Raw genomic sequence first — 20,468 nt, forward strand, 5'->3', positions numbered from 1 at the left:
GCAAATTGCAGAGTTTTCCGCACACATAGTTCGGCACATGTTGCAATGCACTCAGATGCATTCTGACATTCAAGAGGAGAGGAAGAGATGCCAGGTGAAAAGTGCATGCACGAAATTGCGTCTTGTTTCTTTTTGCAAGCAAACATTATCTGATGTTTACCTTCACTTTATGGTTCTCTTTAATATTCTGCCCAAGAGATGCTCCGTAAAAGAGAATAGTGCAATCATAAAAAGTCTGTACTGTGATTTCATGACCTTGTTGATAAAACGGCACACATAAGGACAGATCTAGTCAGAGTATTTTTTTGTTTCTGAAACGCAAGGTGAAAGCGTTCAAACACTGAACAGAGAGAAATGGCCCTCATTTATGAGTCCCACGGACTCTGAAATGACATCACTTCCCTTCAACTGTGTCTGACACGATATGGCGTAATGTCTCCTGCTAACTTTACAAGACTAAGACGCCCGGTCAGAGAAAAGAGAGTGGCATGAGATCAGAGGAGGGTGGAGCTACTAGAGAGAGAGAGACACCATATCAGAGGAGGGCAGGGCTTCGAAAATGAAATGAGGTCAGAGTAGGGCGGGGCTTCGAGTGAAATAGTGGCACGATCACAGTCGTTTGTTTAATGAGTGTATTTTGAAAAGACAGTGTGCTCGACCATGCATGAACCATACCAGCACACGGAAAAACAAAGTACACCCCTACAGCCATAACACTGTAGTCTTGAGGCTTCTCTTTCTGTGATCTCATACTGTGATTTCAGCCTTGGTATTGTGCGTAATTGAAATAAAAAATGGTCTTCAAGGGAGTAGAGGAGCTCAATATCATCTCAGACAATCCACTTAATAAACGTTCTTTAGATCAGTCCATGTGGTATATTACCCTAAACACAGACGAGAGAAAATTGACACAGACATCATTTATTTTCTTGCTCAAGCGAAATCAGAGCAGCGCATCAGGCCACGTCGCATCGTGCGCACGCTAGACGTTACCCAACGAGGCTAGTGAGTTCATTCTTATGTGACATCATCAGCACAAGGGATCTGCGGTTCGCTGACATCCCGCGTGAAGGGTAAACGTTTACCTCCAGCAAGCTGTTAGCAAGGAGGAGCCGTCCCCACCCCTCTACGGGCCGCCCATTTTAATGGAGCTCTGCTATCCTCTCTTTTTGTTGCTCTTGACATTTTAACATTCAGGCACTAATGTGTTTAGTCTGACTGTCTGTCCCCCATATCTCCCCTTCACTTAGATGGAGAGACGATTTATAGAGGACGTATGAAGGAACGAAGTGCAGGCACTGAGGGAACGGTGCGTTAAAGTAGTTCTCGAACACCCTGAACCCAAGAGACGCACAGAGCATTGCATCACCACGATGACATCACCGCAAGAGTCAGAGCTATGCTGACAGCAGAGATGGAGACAGACAGAGAGAGAAAGAGACAAAAGGGAAAATACAAAGGGCGACAAAAAGGGCAACAGAACGAAGTAGTACGGACAAGCAGAAAAAAGAGGAAATGGGTGAAGTTGAAAACAGCAAAAAAAAGAAAAAAAAAAAACAGTATTACAATGATTTAAAAAAATATAAAAATAACATACACACAGTACATATTGCAGATGTATATCGCGATTTTTATTTTTTTATTTTTTTCATAATGCTGTATAAATGAGAATGTATTACAGTTATGAGAATTTTTGAGGGAATTTGTGCCCAATTATCATTAAAATAATGTCACAGTGCAAAAAATCTTGATGGTCCATAAACCAGGCCTCTTTTTTATTATTATCGAAGTCTCTCTTTGTATTTATTTTCCATTTTTGGGTGAAAAAAACCCAGAAATGTTTTTGACAGGTTTTGAAAAATTCACCAAGATATTGAAACAAATAAAGGGATGAAAAAAATGTGTGTCAAGAGCACCGTTGGGTAATTTAAAAAAAAGTAATCCACCACAAATTACTAATTACTTTGGAATGTAATCAGATTATTTTGCTGATTACTTCGTGGGAAAAGTAATCACATTAATAATTCTCCCATACTATAACTCTAAGTAACTCTTCAGCTGTCACAGAAAGGCAAACAGATGTACATAAGTAATGTTTTAATATTTGCCAAAACAAACTGTGACGTTGGCTTGAAAAAGCCTTGTCTGAAAGTTTTGGTTTGTCCGAATATTTTTAAAAGTTTTAAGAGTTTGAAATCAGAAGTCTTGGCCTGTTTGAACAATGTAAGTCTATGGTATTTTTGTGATTTTCAATTGGGAAAACTGTAAATCCGATCAGTTCGAGAGAAAAGAACAAACATAGAACACGAAGTTAAAACAGTCTGAAGGTCTGTGCCAAGTTTGGTGGATGTATATTAAAAGCTCTAAGAGGAGTTACAATTTTGGGATTTTGTCAAGCCAACATAAATGTGTATAACACAAGAAAAGTACATAAAAGTAATTAACTTAATTGAAAGTCAGTAGCTAGAATCTGATAAGAATTTAAAATGCGTTACACTGCTTTTTGAATAAAAAGTCATTCGATTATCTGATTACTTTGCAATCAAGTTACACCAAACACCGGTCAGGAGACAAGTAAAGCTCCCACTGTGTTATGCAAGTGTTTGCTTGGTTTTAGTGATAAGTGCAAAGTAAGGAGTGCAAAGTAAGTAATTCTTGCACAAAAAAAGCTTGACGCGGCATAACGAATATAACAGGACGCAGGTGTCTCAGGACACGCTTTTAAAAGTTGATGATCTTTTTAACCTGACACACTGTCTAAAGAAAAAAAGCTGCTCCTGCATAAGAAGTTAAACGCAAGATGCAGTGCAGCGGTCAAAGATGGCCATCTAACCATGTTTACATAGAAAAACAATGTAAAAACATTGCAGACTGATACGCTAGGTTTAAAAGAACATTAAAAGGATTTAAAATGGGTTTAAAAGAACGGTTAAAAAGAATGTCACCTTTTGAGAAGTGAATCTTGTCTAGGGCTGGGCGATAAAACGGTATCGGTATTTATCGACGGTACACCTTTATTGATAACGATATAAAAAATGTTCAGTATAACGCTCGATAGATTCACTTAAATGCATTAAAATGTAAACAGACATGAAGTTTGGTTGCATGAACAACCCTCCCTGGATCATAAACAGCCTATCATATGGCTTGATAAAGGAACGTGCTATGAGTGACAAGCAAACAGCCAATAACATGTTGCATTGCTGTGGGGTTCGGTTGCGCCATCGCCATGTGGCATCAGAACACACGAACACATGCGAAAATGAGTGCCGTGCCTGCCGGCGATGAGGAGATTGTGAATGAAAAGGACATGTCAGCTCGCCAGTGTGGCAGTTTTTTGGTTTCTTTATGTCTAACCAACATCAGAACACCGTTGTGTGTAAGCTTTGCAAAAAAAAACCGTCCCGGCCAAGTACGGAAACACAAGCAACTTATTTCATCACCGTAACCGCTTCCACCCTTTGGAATATGCAGCTTGTCATCCACCACGACCTATATCTACCTCACCTCAACAGACAACCCACAAGCAGTCCACGATGGAGAGGTACTCGGCAACAATGCCTTATGAGAAATCCTCCAAACGATACAATGATATAACACTTATTTATTTAATCTTCATATAAGATATAAGAAAGGAGATATTTGTTTACATTTCTTTTGGTTTTTGACTGTTAAAACTAAAATTATTTTTTTGTTTGCCTTAATAGAGTGGGTAAATAAAAAATACAGTGGTTAAATTCAAACCTTTTTTCTACTGGTCTTTGTTTAAAAATTATCGATACCGAATGATATGAAACATTATACCGTGATACATTTTTTAGCTGTATCACCCAGCCCTACCTGCATCTATCTTTTTTTTAGAGATAGATGCAGGACATCGCATATAATAGGACAAGATTCGCTTTTCAAAAGTTGACGTTCTTTTAAACCGTTCTTTTAAATCTATTTTAAATCCTCTTAACGGTCTCTTAAATCTAGCGCATGTTTAGATAGAAAAACAATGTAAAAACAGTGCAGACTGATGCGAAAATGCATTCTTGCACTAAAAAAGCAAGACGCAGCACAACGAATATAACAGGACACAGGTTTCTCGAGATGCACTTTTCAAAAGTTGATGTTCTTTTTATCCTAAAACGCAATCTGAAAAACATGGCGCTCCTGCACGAGATGCTGAAAAAACAGCGAGACGCGGTGCAACGGTCAAAGATGTCCGTCTAGTGCATGTTTACCTAGAAAAACAATGTAAAAACAGCGCAGAATATGCAAATATGCATTTTAATGTGAGTGGCCCCTAAGAGCACAACAGCTTCATAACTGGAAAACAACGTAAATCACTGGAGCATGTTCATTAAAGATCTCAAACAAGTACTTAAATAGGTAGGTAATCACAGACACAGTTAAAGCAGATACTTTGAGATGATTCCTCAGGTAAATTCCTGCAAAACGTGACATATCTCACATCCCATTATGACATCAAAATGGGAAGAATTATGAGGAACTAATCAAGAAATTGCATAAAATCAAACAGCCGTTCATCGCAGCATAGTCTCGCAAACTGGCATGGCGCATCAAAGACTTGAGTTTTAATGACTTGGTTTAATCTTTTTTAATAATTTCCATGGTTACAAACCAACATGGCAAGAAAAACAATGGCGTCTTGCTTCAACGCTAATATTACCTCTGAATAACAGCAATAATGTATTAGCACCTGCGATAGCATCAGCAATAGTTACAACTGACTGCCCTCTATGCATGCTGCAGTAATAGAAAGGGATTTAAGACGTCTTATCAGACTAATTCAGAAGAATTATTATTGCAACAGTAATTAAAACATTTTAGTACTGTCTGAGGAGAAACTATGGTAAGGAGAGAGGAGGAGGATGTTCATCAGCTGTTTGTAAATCAAGCAGAAACACAGCAGATGGTTTACCAAAATTATCATTATTTACTAAAGAGATCTTATTGGCCTTTTTTTTTTTTTTCATGAGTTTCTCAACAGTGAACATGAAAGGAGTATTAACCAAGAGGCGACAGAGGAAAAAGAAGGTATAAGAGTGATAGAACTAGGAAACTGAATATGAGAAGGGAAAAGGAATGAGATGTGAGGAGGAAATAGATATGAATCAAGAGAGGAAATAAAGAGGGCAGAGAGGGCAGCAGCAAACACAGTGAGAGTAATACAGAAGAGAGACAGTGCATTCTCTATTGAATGTAAAATGAGATCTGTCTGTGTGCTTTTAACGTAGAGACACCATTTCAAATCACTTTTCTTGCATCAGATCTGCCATAACGGGGGCAAATTGAATCCAGCCTTTTTATCTATCAGAGCGCAATTGAGCCATTTTTGATTATCGGGCAATGGCTTTGGTGATGTAATCCCCAAAATTGAGCGCAACTTGAACGGGACAAACCAGAACGGACACAAATAAGAATTTGTTTGCATGTTAGAGCATGTGGTGGTTTTGTGTGGATTCTTACCATCGTTCAGGTCATGTAACAGGTTCTCCTGACCACAGAAGTCCAGTTTGGCCTGAATCTTGACAGGGATAGACACAGACTGACCAGATTTCAATGGCAGGCGAGACAGAGCATCCTGCAGGTCCCAGCTCAAAAATTCACCGAACAACTTCTCTGGAATACAGAATGAGGATAGGATTTGGTTAGAGCTTGATTACAATGTGACATTACATTTCTGCATATTTATATAATATTAATAATAATATGTATTTGTTATTACAAAATGCCCGGAGTCGTTACACTGACGCACACTTCACAACACACACAACAGCGCTTCCGTGTCAGTGATAAAACAGTAGAGTAAGGACCTCTTAACGCTATTTAAATGTACAAAACAAGCCCGGATGGGACTAGTGATAGAAATGTAAAATATAAGAAATAAAAGTATTTTTCAGCCTAATTAAGGTGCATTTTAAATACCACAGAAGCACGTCAAGTCTTAACTATCAGCAAAACGCAGAATGAGACGTATTTGTCTGCAAGCACTTTACATGTGGAGTTCAAAGCGCCGAATGATGCTGGCATTGACGCCCTGACGTGAATCATGAACGCAGCTTCATGATTGTTGTAACAAAGCAGGTAGCCACAGTCTTAAAATTGTGGAGGATGAGAGTTTAAGAGATTTAATGCCTATTGTAATGAATATGCAACCTATGTTGGGACTAGTTCTTTCAATTAGTCAAACACCCACTTAGACTTTTTTTAATGTTACTTGAACTGGTGCTATTTTAGTGCATTTCTATCTTTATACTGTGGAACAACTTTCAACAATCTGCGATTAATCGTGATTAACTACAAAAAATATGTGATTAATTGCGATTAAAATTGTAATCAACTGTCAGCACTAATATAAATCTGTATATTAGAGCTGTCAAAATAATGCATGTGATTAATTTAAAATGTTTATTGCATTATTAATGCATTTACCAATTTGACACTAGATTTTGACAATTTATTCAGCTCCGTGTGAGTTCTAAACACTGGTTGGAATATGCCAGAACCATTGCAATGTGTCAGGGGACATTACACTGATGTATATACCACACACACACAGACAACAGTGATTCCATGTCAGTGATCAATGATGGAGAAAGGACCGCTTAACTGGAATTGTTTATACAAAACAAACCCAGATGGGACTTGTGATAAGCTACATTCAGATGGCCCGCTAGAGTGAAGCATCAGCATTTCCCTGGTGTCACGTTGGGCTTATAACTTACCGGAAAATTCGGATGAAGTATCATAGTGCCTAAAAGCAAAACAACACGTTCTCTTAAAGCGCTTTTCATGTGGAGTTCAAAGAGGCTCAAATCATGTAAATGCGGCTTCACTGTTGCTGTAGCAAAGTGGATACCCAAGATTAACACTGTAAAGGATGAGGGTTTAATACCCATTGCACTGAATACACAACCATTGGAGACTAGTTCTTTCAATTAGTCAACCTCCCACTTTGGGAAACATTTAATGTTCCTTGAAATGATGCTATTTTAGGGGCCATTTACACGGCAACGTTTTCAACTGAAAACGGAAAACCTTTTATGCGTTTTGGCTGTTCGTTTACGCGACAATGGCGTTTTGGGGCCTGAAAATGCTAACCTTTGAAAACGGGTTTCAAAGTGCACGTTTTTGAAAATGATGCCGTTATCGTCTCCGTGTAAACATACCAAAACGCAAATTTGTGAAAACGATGACGTCATGCGCACGCCTAATACACGTTCAGTCAATAGGCATGCGCGCGAGACATTCAAAACTACAATGGCGGACTACAGGATTGTGTTTGTGCTGCTCAAGACTGGTAGTAATAAAGCAGTCTCATCGTCCGTCCAGTCAAAATTGCTCGATTCTTTCACCATCGTCAATGTTTGTATTCACCGCTCTGTGGAAGAATGCTTATGTGCGCAGGCATGTAGTGTTTCTTTACAAAGTGACATCGCCAACTACTGGCCTGGCATACATAATACAGCGTTTTTAGTCATTTTCGCGGATCCATGTGAACGCGAAACTTTTCAAAAACGCAAAGGAAAAACTTTTCCATTTTTAGTATATCGTTGTCGTGTAAACGTACCCTTAGTCCATTTCTGTCTTTATACTATGGAATGCTTTGTTTGAAAAAATTTTATAAAACAAATATATATATATATATATATATATATATATATTTTCTTTCCTAAAAAGGAAATAAATGCATTTTGACAGGAAAAAAGTATATACAGAGTCACATTTCAGCACTTTCAAAATCATGTGATTGTGATATTTTCACTGACCGATAGCACTAATATTAATGAATGGTAAAGTCACAATACAGTTCTAATAACATGCCAATGTTAGTCTAACTACAATGGAAATACAATGGAAAAACAGCATCAAGAGTTTGATCTTTGTAGGAAAACAAAAAAAAATCATACCAACTAACACACACTATCTGTCTCTTTGTGTACCCTGACATGACATGCACACAGACAGACACATAAAACTTCACACCTATAATTCATAACAAATTCCTGTTTTATTCAGATGTTAAAAGCTCCCAAACTTCACTCAGAATAAATAATGGAGAGAGGCCAAATAACAAAGTCAAACTGTACGCCTTTGTGTTGTTTTAATGAGCTGTCTGCCCTGTACAGTTTAGCACAGTCACAATCAAAGGTCCAGCAATACACACACACACACACTCCGTATGAAGAAGAGCTTAGATTCTTTACACATGAAAGACTGAGAAATGCATGAATAAGATGCTACATTACAATGGCCATCATCAGATATTCACCTGAAAAACACTCATACCCCGATGGCTCCTATTAGCACCTGCTATCTGACTCTCTGAAGCCTGACAAAGGGTTTGAACAGGTCAGAGTGGGTGCTTTTAAAACAGGCCACTCATTTTAACAGAACTTGTCTGTAAAAAACACTCAACCTGTACTGGACAAACAAACACCTGGAAGTCATAATAAACCTGCCATATGTGAGGGATAAAGTACAGTCAGAAGATTATTACTGCAAAATGAACAAAGACAGGGTGTATTACCCTTGTATGAGTCTGTAGGGGTTTATTTAGCTATAATGACCAGCAGAACACAGCCAGCACTACATGGAAAGTTGTCATAAGTTAAAGTCCAAGTCAGTTAGATATTGCACTGCCTCAGGAGTTGCTTCATGTAGCACCTAGGAGTCATGGGTAGTGTAGTTCTTTATGAGGAATTCAGCTATTAAACACGATTTAAAAATGACGTTAAAATAATGTTGGCTTATGGCTTCTGCCATCCCAGATATGTATGACTTTCTTTCTTCTGTTGATTTTTAGAAAAAAAATGTCAGCTCTGTAGGTCCATACAAGGCAAAACATTTCCTTCATTTATTGTCAAGTGCAAGAAGCTGTTGAAGTATTAAACTGGACTGAATCCAGGTTGCTATGTAGCCTAAACAGTTTGGCATTTTAACCGACGGTGTCTGCACTTACACTAGTGGTTAACTATTGCAGCTGTTTCTCCAGACACCTGATGCTCTCTACAGAACAACACAGGTTAAAATAAACAGCCCAGACAGATGTTAAACTCTGTTCCACAACAACACGCTTCAGGCCCTACGAACTGTCATCCTAGAGGGGCTCTTTCTGGCTGCAGTTATAAAAAGACTACATCCAATCCCAATGCACACGACTGCCAACAGTACAATCTGTTTTTGGAGACTAGGGATCTCAAGTTTAATCTCCTAGATCTCTGGAAGTTTCAATTCTGAGATTTAATGCAAAAGAGAACATTTGCAATGAGCATGCAGTATAATGAGGCTACAGAAAGCATGAAAAACAAACTATGAAAGTATGCTTTTATACAGCAACAGTGACTTTATGTAGTCATATTGAGGTCTGATTTTCAATACATTTTATAAACTGAACACAATCTTAGGAGATGTCCACACAGATACATTTTCATTTGAAAACGTATTGATTACGCTACATTTACGCCTCTCATCCACACTGTAATGGGGTTTTCCTCTACTAAGCGTTTCCAAAAAGCTCTCTATTACCATATATACTCACAAAGCACTTTATTTGGAAGACCAGTACACATACTTATTCATGTGATTATCTACTCAGCCAATCAAGTGGCAGCAGTGCAAATGCATCCAATCATGCAGATACGGGTCAGGAGCTTCAGTTAATCAGAATGGGGGAAAAATGTGATCTCAGTGATTTTGACCCTGGCATGATTGTTTGTGCCAGATGGGCTGGTTTGAGTATTTCTGTAACTGCTGATCTCCTGGGATTTTCATACACAACAGTCTCTAGAGTTTACTCAGAATGGTGCCAAAAACAAAACGCATCCAGTGAGCGGCAGTTCTGTGGACAGAAACGCCTTGTTGATGAGAGAGGTCAACAGAGAATGCCAGACTGGTTCAAGCTGACAGAAAGGCTAAGGTAACTCAGATAACTGCTCTGTACAATTGTAGTGGGTAGAATAGCATCTCAGAATGCACAACATGTTGAACCTTAAGCCGAATGGGCTACAACCATAGAAGATCACGTCAGGCACTTTATTAGCACTATAGTGTTCCTAATAAAGTGCTCAGTGAGTGTACATTGGAAAACGTTAACTTCAGGAGACAAAAAATTTAGTTTTCATATGAAAACAGATAAGAGTGGACGTGGTCTTAGTTAAAAATGGACAGATATATTGAGCCGAATAATCTGCCATTGTCATTGGATGATGACTAGGCCAAATTCATCAATTAAAAGCCATTCTATGTAGTGTCATTTCTAAAAATCTACAAAATATTTTAAGCTTTCATATATTTTTTGTGAATTTTGAGAAAATATTGTGTAAAGTATTCATTTAGTATTCAGTTTTCTTCTAAATAAATGATTGTCAGATTTACCTGCTCCAAAACATCATGCAGAAAAGCAGAAGTGAGCAATTCTTGGCCAGAATAGGCTGTAATGTGGACCATACTGTATGCCAGTAATCAACAGTCTGGCTACCTGAGACCAATTTTCATGCAGGCTAGAGTCTGAAAACAGACCTTTATGGCAATTCGGCCTATATAAACATACAGTCTAACGGCACAAAACTCAGACCCAAATACAGAGAACTGCTGGAAAGAAGCTGTGCAGAATAATTTGTTGGGCACACAAATATTCAATTCATAATTCTGTGTAATTGAATGCTAAAAATGGCATGCAGATGAGTGAGATGACTTTATAAACAGCTGAGCAGTAGCCATAATACACGGTCGGCTTGGAACTCCGTTGCTAGGAGACGCAGAGTTACCGACAGCGTCTTCTGCTGTCTCATGTGTTATGGTACGTTCACATAATGTCGGAATTACTGTAATTGCGAGATGGCAGCTCAGAGGTTCTACTCGGAGCCATTCGCATCCTCAGACCTCGTAAGTTATTAGTTTCCAAGGCAACAATTAAAATGGCAAAATGGCTTTGTTGTTGATAACAGTAAAATGTTTTTCACTTCATTAATTCACCTCTATATGTTTTTGAAAAATTTTTAAGAACAAAGAAATATCCCAGGCATCAATGGCATAATAAAATAGTATATTACACATAAATATGTTCACTACCTTCAACTGTAGAGGCAGCTGCCATATTGGTTCTTTTCACATGACATCATGACTGTCAAGTCGGAGCTTTCATAGAATTCCAGGTTTACAATTTGTAATAACGAGCTCTACGAAGACCTGAACGCTTTTTACAAGTCGAATCTCGTAATTACGCTAATTCCAACAAGATGTGAACTCACCATTATATAGAAGTGACAAACACTACACTGAGAAGATGGAGAGAGATTGGGACATTTTCGAGGATTGTTAACAAGTTTGTGGGTTGTTCACTTTTTTTTTTACTATTTCCATTTGATTGATGAAGTAAAGCATAAAAAGAAGAGTTAAAGGGGCTATATACTAAATAGGCTAAACTTGCCTTAGAAAGCACCACTAATTCAATTTTTCAGAAGTCTCGTGGCTTTGAACTGTTGCATTGACTAATCTAGCACCATCTGTCATATATGGCAAATGTCAATGTCAAAAGAGAATCCATGATCGCTTCAGAACTTCAGAAAAGCATGACAACTGATCTGTAATCGGACAGCCATCAATCAAAGCTTGATATCAAACAGACTGTGAGCACCAAGGTCATAAATTAAACATCTATAAAAAACAGAAACAGACAGACCAATACTGTATACCATCTGGAGTCAGAGAGAGAGACAGGTAGAAAGATAGATAGTGAGAGAGAGAGAGAGAGAGAGAGAGAGAGAGAGAGAGAGAGAGAGAGAGAGAGAGAAAATCTTGAAAAGCCTGATTTGGAAAGCTTTTGAATGTCAAAAACAATGTCAAAACAGTACATTTCCATATGTTGAGTGACAAACTGCTTGGCATGTACAGATCAGACAGAGATGAAAAAAAGTGAATAATAGAATCACAGGAAAAGATCATCAAAATGGGTCTGCTCATCTTTGGTGGACAGAAATAAAGTATTTCCAGACAGGAATTTCTGAGGCTGGCGAAGTCATTTTCAGACAGAAAAAGTGAAAATATTCCCAATTTGCTTGCAAACTGTCCTATATAGTATTAAAATAGTTGTGTTTAGTGCAATCTAAATAACACTAAGTTAAGGTGCCCATTCGTTAAACAACACTTCCAGTATAGGCCACTGGGAGTAGTGATTTGAATTTCGGTAAACACTGACCGATTTCAGCAGTAAAACGTTTTACTTATTCTTGCCGAATGGCGTATTATTTCCAGTAGATTTGTGATGTATGTTTCAATGCATGCTTTTTGTGGAGTTTGTGTTCTCTTTCTGTTGTAGAAAAGTGTTGAGGAATGTAAGGCCAAAGTTGCCACAGATGTTTTTAAATGTACAAACCTAAAATTTAAGTTACAACCAATTTTAAGGTAATGAATTAAGCTAGCTGCTAAAACTTCCATGCAACACAAACAGTGCGCGACAAAGGGGTCTGTGGTATCAAGAAGCAGTTTTATGACGTTGTACTTTTGGTGCGTTCAAGTTGAGTGCATATGAACGGAACCACAAAGTCAGAATTAATAATGGGAAACTCAAGGTTTTCTTTTGAGTCCTGATTTTCCAAGTTAGGGGACATTTTGATTAAAGAATCGTGGCTGAAGCAAATTGGCATTAGGAATAAATCTGTTTTAATTGTGGAAGCAAAAAGCTTTCCAGAAAATAAGACTCATTTAGCTGGTTTATGAGACGAAAGGTGTGTGCAACAAAACTACATTTCCCATCACTATTTGTGTCCACACAAGAATGATAAAATAGATAGATAATGCATCAATGACGCACCTCGTGCTTTGCTCATCATCATTTTGTTTCTGGTGCCAACAATGCTTATTGTCTTTGTTAAGTCAAGTGAAAAAGAGAAAGAAAGATGAAATAGAAAAACGGTTCCGTTCATTCTGAATAAATACTTGAGTGCACATCACATTGTATTCATGACTAGTAATAATGACATTGTATTTATGACTAGTAATAATGACATTGTATTTATGACTTCCGACCTTGTAAATACAAACTTCCCAGGAGGACATGAATGCACCATTTGTACTGGCATACAATCTTACAACTAGTGCCCGACCGATATTGTCCGATATATCAGTATCGCCGTATATGTTTACCGATGTGCACAGATATGAAAACATATCTGAACATATAATGCAGAAAACAATGCTTTAGAATTGGTGTCATAACGTAGTTTGTCATGCAGAGTGCGCTCCGACTCCATTGTTTACAGAGCTGAGCTGACGGTGATTCTGCAGACAGGGCGGAGTTAAGCAGTGCGGAGTTAAGCAGTGTGGAGTTAAGCAGTGTCTTCTCGGTAAGCTGCTAACTAGTTTGTGAAATAAATACTGGAAAGTTAATAAACAATGACCCCATCATTTTCCCTGTTCAATATAAATAATATAACGTTAACCCTGTCCCTGACAACCATGTCACTCATTTATCACATCTGTTTGCTGTGTTAGCCAGCTATAGTTTGTCAGTGCAGTCAGTAATGTAGCAGATTGAAAGGTAAACATCAGAGCATCATTTTGCAGCTCAGCAGACAACGGTGCAGTGGTGGATTGTGTCTGTTGAGTGTTGATTTCACGCTATGTTGTTACCTAGTTGGTGAGACGCAATGCTGGAATGTAAAATAAACAACGTCAATCATTTACTCTCTGTGAGAATGAGCTTATAGCTAACTAGCTAACCATGTAGCTACTTTCATTGCTTGTCAGCTGAGTGGAAGCTAACGTGTAAACATGTATTCACCAAACTGTCTTGTTCAGGATTCACAGTTTGGTACCCCCTTCAACTGAACAATTCCAGTCGTTGCATTTATAAAATATAATATTTAAAAGTCTGGTTTTCCACTGTTGAAAGTTTCATCTGAACTTGTATAGCAGAATACGGTGTAACACCGCTGCCGCTTTTATCTCTTGACTCTGCAGGTGTAAATGCTTCTTGTTTTACAACCTGCCTCTAATTGACCGGCAGTATTAAAATAGTCAGCATTTGACTGATACAAAACAGTACTGATGTTTATTTAGCTATTTATTTTATTTGTATTTATTCTTCATTTTAATGGTCAGCATTTGACTGATACTAAACATACAGTGCTGATGTTTATTAAGCTATTTATTGTATTTTTATTTATTCTTTATTTTCTCAGTGTTCATTTCTGGAATTTGTTGACAATGCATAATAATAAATGTCAAATATTCTTTGATAAAAATATTTAAGAAAGCAGCCTTCTGAGTACCTTTGTATAGTCATATCGGTGCAAAATCAGTGCACAATCCACACAGAAAAGGACTGTTTTCATTCCAGCTCAAAAATGTACTATAATCGGCCACCATATCGGTAATCAGTGAATTTTCCCCCTCTAAAATCGGTATCGGTCTCAAAAATCCCATATCGGTCGGGCTCAACTCACAACATACTCAAAAGTATGTTTTTTCCCATCACTAGCATACATACATATGTTTAGTGTGTATGAAAGTATGCAAATTGGGCTAAATTTACATTTACAGTTACATTTAGTCATTTAGCAGGCGCTTTTATTTACATTTACATTTACATTTTATGCATTTGGCAGACGCTTTTATCCAAAGCGACTTACAGTGCCCTTATTACAGGGACAATCCCCCTGGAGCAACCTGGAGTTAAGTGCCTTGCTCAAAGACACAATGGTGGTGGCTGTGGGGACTGAACCAACAACCTTCTGCTTACCAGTTCAGTGCTTTATCCAAAGCGTCTAACAAATAAGGAACGTAGCAAGCAATTTTTCAAACAAAAGTCAACAATATCTGCAGTACTGCACTGCCAAATTCTCAGAGTAGCAGGAATAGTATAGACACTAGCACAAAAAAAAAAAAAGAGACTTTTTTTTTTTTTGGTAATTCAAGGTGCTGTAAGTGATTTTTTTCATGGAAAGATATTAAAGGAATAAGTGTCGTGACTCGTGAGATATCTCACCATCTCAATTATAACTCTAAGACATTATAGATATTACAGTTTCATTTTCTGTTAATGCATGATTTTCTGTAATCCTGCTCTGAAACGATGTGTGTTGTGAAAGGCGCTTTACAAATAAAAATGATTTGACCTGTCTCTGTGACAGCACTAGACTGTGTAAACAGCAAATAAAAAAAGTGTACACAGGCCGCAGTCAATGACAGCTTCTGCCTTTTTTATGCCATGTTGCTCATAACCGTTGTCAGTTGAGGGCACTATTTTGCTGCCATTGTTTTTGACAACTGTTTCTGCTCAACATCAGTCTCAATAAAGCTCATCTGGTCTCTTTGGAGTGCGGAGTTTTGGAAAGAAGGTGCATGGCTAATCCAACGGCTCAGCTTGTGGAAACTGTAGAACGTCTAAAATCGTCTTCAGCACCTTTAAATAGTAAGTGAAATTATTGTGGATTGGATTGGTTAAGTGCTCACAGAATAGGTGAGTTTTCAGCTGGTTCTTGAATGTTGAGATGGTTTCAGCAGATCGGGTGGAGGTTGGAAGCTCATTCTCATTCTCATTCTACCAAAGAGGAAAAGAGAAAGTGAAAGATTGTGAAATGGACTTTGTGCCTCTTTGAGATGGGACCACTAGGCGCTGCTCGTTCATTGACCGCGAAGAGCAAGTGGGGACACAGACCTGGAGGAGTGAACTAAAGGAAGAGGGTGCTGATCCATTGGCTGTCCTGAGTCAAAGCCTTGAATTTGATGTGGGCAACTACAGGTAGCCAGTGGAGTGAAATCAAGAGGGGGTGACATAAGTTCTATTTAGCTGATTGAAGATCAGATGCGCTGCTGCATTCGGGACCATCTGAAGCAGCTTAATCGTGCTAGCTGGAAGGCCGGCCAACAGAGCGTTACAGTAGTCTAGCCTTGAAATAACCAGAGATTGGTATAGATTTTGATTTCATTATTATAATTTTTTAATGAGACACTCTCAATTTACAATGTGATCACACAAGAAATTGACATGTTGTTCCCGAAAGTTCAAGCGTGAACACATTTCCCTCTAGCGCTACCTATTGACCACCAAAGCACGGGTTCTGGTCCATGAGATCCAAAAGTAATCAAGTTCACATAAACAAAGATGAGCACGATTCAGAGTTTGTATTTTTGCTCTAAAATTAAATTTTTACACCAGTGACAGATGTGTTTAGCATTGGGGTTTGGTTTATGGAATAGAGTTAAAAAATATGCATTCCTGTTAACTGTATAACATAATTTACAGCTAAAACAAAAACAAAAAAACTTGCTTTTGCCGGCACTCTGTGGATAATTCACCCAGAAATTGGAGCTTACACATACCGGTATGTTCATACAACACTTACAGACTGAGCCACTGGGTGCAGTGATTAGAATTTCAGCTGAAGAGCTTTCAATCTACTGATGCTGAATTCACATTGAGATCAGTCAAGAATCTGAAGTCAACATGAAACTGGATATTCAATGAGAATGTAAGAAAAAAGTAAGGAGAGAACGGAACTTGATTTTATAAATGAAGATAAGATTAATTGGGTTGTGAAAAGTGTCTCTAGATGACAGGAGGATTGAGGGGAGGGGTGAAAAATAAGAGCAAATATAGAGCTGGTGAGCTGTGGTCAATTCGTAGGCAAGGCTAATTCACCATGGGTTCCCTCTGGAATATCCTATGGGTTTTTATAATTGGGTTTTTCAATTTATAAGTAAATTAAGGTCTGTTGTAAAAATACTTGAAGATACTTTGACATTTTGTTCTATAACATAAATTACACACAGTCATGTCTGAAACTTGAATTTTTAAGCTGCCGTGTTTTAAAAAACAAAAATGTATGTTGCTAACTAGTTGCTACATAAGGACTACAAATACCATAGGCATGTGAGTGAATGTGCCTGACGAAATGGGAAAACCATAGTTCTTATCTAGCAACTTGTTAGCAACATATTTATTTATTTATTTATTTATTTATTTTAAACATGGCAGCTTCAAAATTTACATTCTCCAAAAAAAAATCCAAGTATTTTCAAGTAATGTTTACCACAGACCTTACTTTACTCATAAATCCAAAACTGCCATTATAAAAACCTATAGGAAAATCCAGAGGGAACCCATGGCTTGAAAATGTGAATTCTCTTCCGGGTTTTTGGACTACAACAGCTTTATAAGAACAATATTTTGATAAAAAAATTTAGAAGACAAATATTTTTTTTTTCTTCTTTGGAATAACATCCACGATATGATCATAAACGTATACTAAGAAAGTAAACAGGGTCAGTTTTGATTTGAAGTTGACTTTAAGGTACTTTAAGAAAAGCACAAGAGAAGAATGCATAGGCTACATAAGGTTTAACTGTGGTTTAATGATGATTTCTCCCAACACAGCAGTTGCCCTCCTAATGGTCCTATTGGCATCCCTGCCCCCTGTTGGCTGAGGGCATAACTGCAATTTGCACACACAGTGTGTGCGTCTTATCAGAGCACTCTCTACTCATCTTTTATTCATCATTTGCTTGTGTAGGCTACAGGAGACCATGCCGCAGACAAGCCAAAAACTACCACTGTGTGTGTGTGTTACAAAGGTGCCGCTGCTGCGCGGTACTCCAACCTAAATTCAATGGCTCACAGTGTGTGTGTGTTGTGGTGTTCACAGTGACCTTCGTTGCTCCTTGTAGGGTCTCCATCCTTTACTTAAGACATGGTGCCATCTGCTCTTTCTATATCCATCCCTGGCCTTTTTCCAAAACTGCTTATATCCACCCACAGACATCAGAAATCCAAATCCACTCCATCCAGAATCATTGGCTCCTCTCTGCACCCCATAGAATCTTTCCAAGAACTCCAGAAGCCTTCCAACAAACATTCTAGAATTTGTCCCACTGACTTCATGTCCACTGGAATATATTTTTGTTTGAAAACGCATTGATTTTGCTACATTTATCCCTCACTTATACATTCATCCACACTGGAACAGTATTTTCCTCCATTGAAAACCTAGCATTTTGGAAAATGCTCTATCATACATTCACACATCACACATTACTAATGGATTTTCATTTTAAAATGCATAGATTTCGCTCCATTTATTCCTTTCATCAACACTTGAACAGAGTTTTCCTCAAGCGAAAACAGAGTGCTTTAAAAGTGCTCTATATTACAAAAACAGATTACTGTGGACGTGGCCTTATTCAGCAAAAACAGAGCATTTTAAAAACTCTCCATTACTGCATACTTTGGAAAAAAATGAGGTTAGGAAAATGAAAACTGAGTTTTCAAATGGAAATGGATTAGTGTGGACATGGCCAAAAACGTTTTCGTTTTAAAAAAAAGCATCGATTTTGCTATGCTCACACCTTTAATCCACACTCTAACAGCATTTTCTCCACTAGGAACAGTGTTTAATAAAGGCTCTAAATGACCGCATACTTTGTAAAAAGATGTAGTTAAAAACGTCTAAATTTCTGAACACTTCCTTAAGGTGCGGTCACATTTCCTTTTGCACGGTGAAATTCTGTAGCTGAAATACTGTTATCTCAATGGGAATCCATGCGAATGTGAATTTCGCACAATGGACTTCAAGTGGTGAAGAATTTCCCTGCACGGATTTTGCGTCGAGTTCAAGTTTGGTGAACTTTGAAAGGCGAATTTGCCGTGTTGACCAATAGAAACTTGTTTTGTTTGCCACTGACCTCTGTGTGGACGGTGCTTCGTTACACAACTAAACTGAATATCCACACTGCACAAGGATAACATTTTTACAACATTTTAGAGTTTCTTTTAAACTTCACTCTCCCAAAGCATAAAGTGCAGCATTAAAAAGAGGCTGTTTTGCAGATATTTTTGGTTGGTTTCACAAGTGCTCAACATCTGCCCAAGCCTTCTTCACCCCCAGGATTTTGTCATGCAAATATAAATGTGTCCGCGCCTTTAGGCCACATGCACACTACTAAGTTTGAGTTTAAAAACGCATTTATTTCGCTACATTTACACCTCTCATCTGCAATGGAATGGCATTTTGCTCCATTGAAAACAGAGCATTTTGTAAATGCTACACAATATCATATACTTTGGAAAACGATGATGTTAGGAAACTCAAAACTGAGTTTTTACATGAAAATGGAAGAGTGTGGATGTGGCCCTCCTGAGAAGTTCAGACTTACAAGAACAGAAATAAATTGTGATTCAAGTGATCTCCATGAGAATTAAAATGAAGCATAGGGCAATTTCATATTTATTTCTCTCTTTTTCACTTTTGGATATAGGCTGGATTTTATTTAGCACTCACGCAACAAAATGAAGAGTAAATGAAGCACATTTGGTGTGTAATTGATGCTTACTGCCACAGAGAATGACTGAAAATGAGTTTTGTCACACAAGCCTGTCATCTTATGAATGGGCTAAATTAGTATTTTCTGCCAAGCTTCATTGCAATTCTATGTCATCATCAGTATACAAAATGTGTACAAACTAAATCGTGCAATCAATGTTCACAATTACAACTTAAAAAATGACCTCTGACTTTTAATCAACATGCTCCCAACTCCTTCATGTGGATTAATTTCTTAAATACGATAATTCTGACGTGACTTGAAAGCAGCTGATAGAAATGTTAGGTGTTCAAAATCTGGCCTCAAATGATGTCATAATGGCCTTTGGATACCTGATGATGTCATTATGGCCTGCCTGCTATAGATGTTAATGTCATAATGGGTCCCTTTCTCTCCATCTCCAATTCCTTTTGGCTTTCACCTCCTTTTCTGGATCATTTTACCATTTACATTTATGCATTTGGCAGGTGCTTTTTTCCAAAGCTTACAGTGCATTTAAGCAATAAATTTTATCGATTCATGCATTCCAGAGACTATTTCGCAGAGACGGGCCACTTCTATTAAACTGAATGGGAGAAATTGGAACGTTCAACCAAGAAGCTCTAGCACCCAACGGTCAATGGATGTAGAAGGGAAGTCCCGCCTTACAGGTAAAAGAGCCAATCACCTTTTAGAAACAGACATCACAAGTCAATCATCTCAAGAACGTGCATGCGTGTTAGCTATACAAGCTGGGAAAATTGTGTTTTTTAGCGTAATATGAGGTAAAGAATCACAATTTATGATACCATTATTGTCAGATTTTATTGCTGATTTGAAATATGTTTTTGATTGTAATCTTGACCAACCATTTTTGAGATTTTGGTCTTTCCCCATTCAAGTAGGTAGGAGCTGTACTGTCATGCCTGGAAATAGCCTCCCGAGAGCATTCCAAAGTTGGCCGACAGTGGACTGACTTGCTAGAAAGGCTTTGTGCAATCCCTAGGATCCGAACCCATGACCTTGGCCTTGCAGATGCCATGCTCTACTTGTCTACAGGAATATAATATTTTGTAAACTTAAACAATATTCCTATGCTGCCTTGCAAGGTGCCATTTCATAGCAATCTCAACAATGAAAATCCACATTCTAGC

General features: G+C 38.0%; 1 protein-coding gene across 3 annotated transcripts in view; it reads right to left on the reverse strand.

Moving 5' to 3' along the window:
* LOC127425128 (trafficking protein particle complex subunit 9-like) overlaps positions 1 to 20,468 on the reverse strand; it is a 290,373-nt gene that overhangs the window by 167,633 nt on the left and 102,272 nt on the right. For all 3 annotated transcript variants that reach the window (XM_051670795.1, XM_051670794.1, XM_051670793.1), the window contains one exon: positions 5,479 to 5,631. In XM_051670795.1, the coding sequence (XP_051526755.1) occupies positions 5,479 to 5,631 (153 nt within the window). The remainder of the gene's footprint in view (positions 1 to 5,478; positions 5,632 to 20,468) is intronic.

This window comes from Myxocyprinus asiaticus, chromosome 34 (genome assembly GCF_019703515.2).
Source record: "Myxocyprinus asiaticus isolate MX2 ecotype Aquarium Trade chromosome 34, UBuf_Myxa_2, whole genome shotgun sequence".
In the NCBI taxonomy this organism is placed as follows: domain Eukaryota; kingdom Metazoa; phylum Chordata; class Actinopteri; order Cypriniformes; family Catostomidae; genus Myxocyprinus; species Myxocyprinus asiaticus.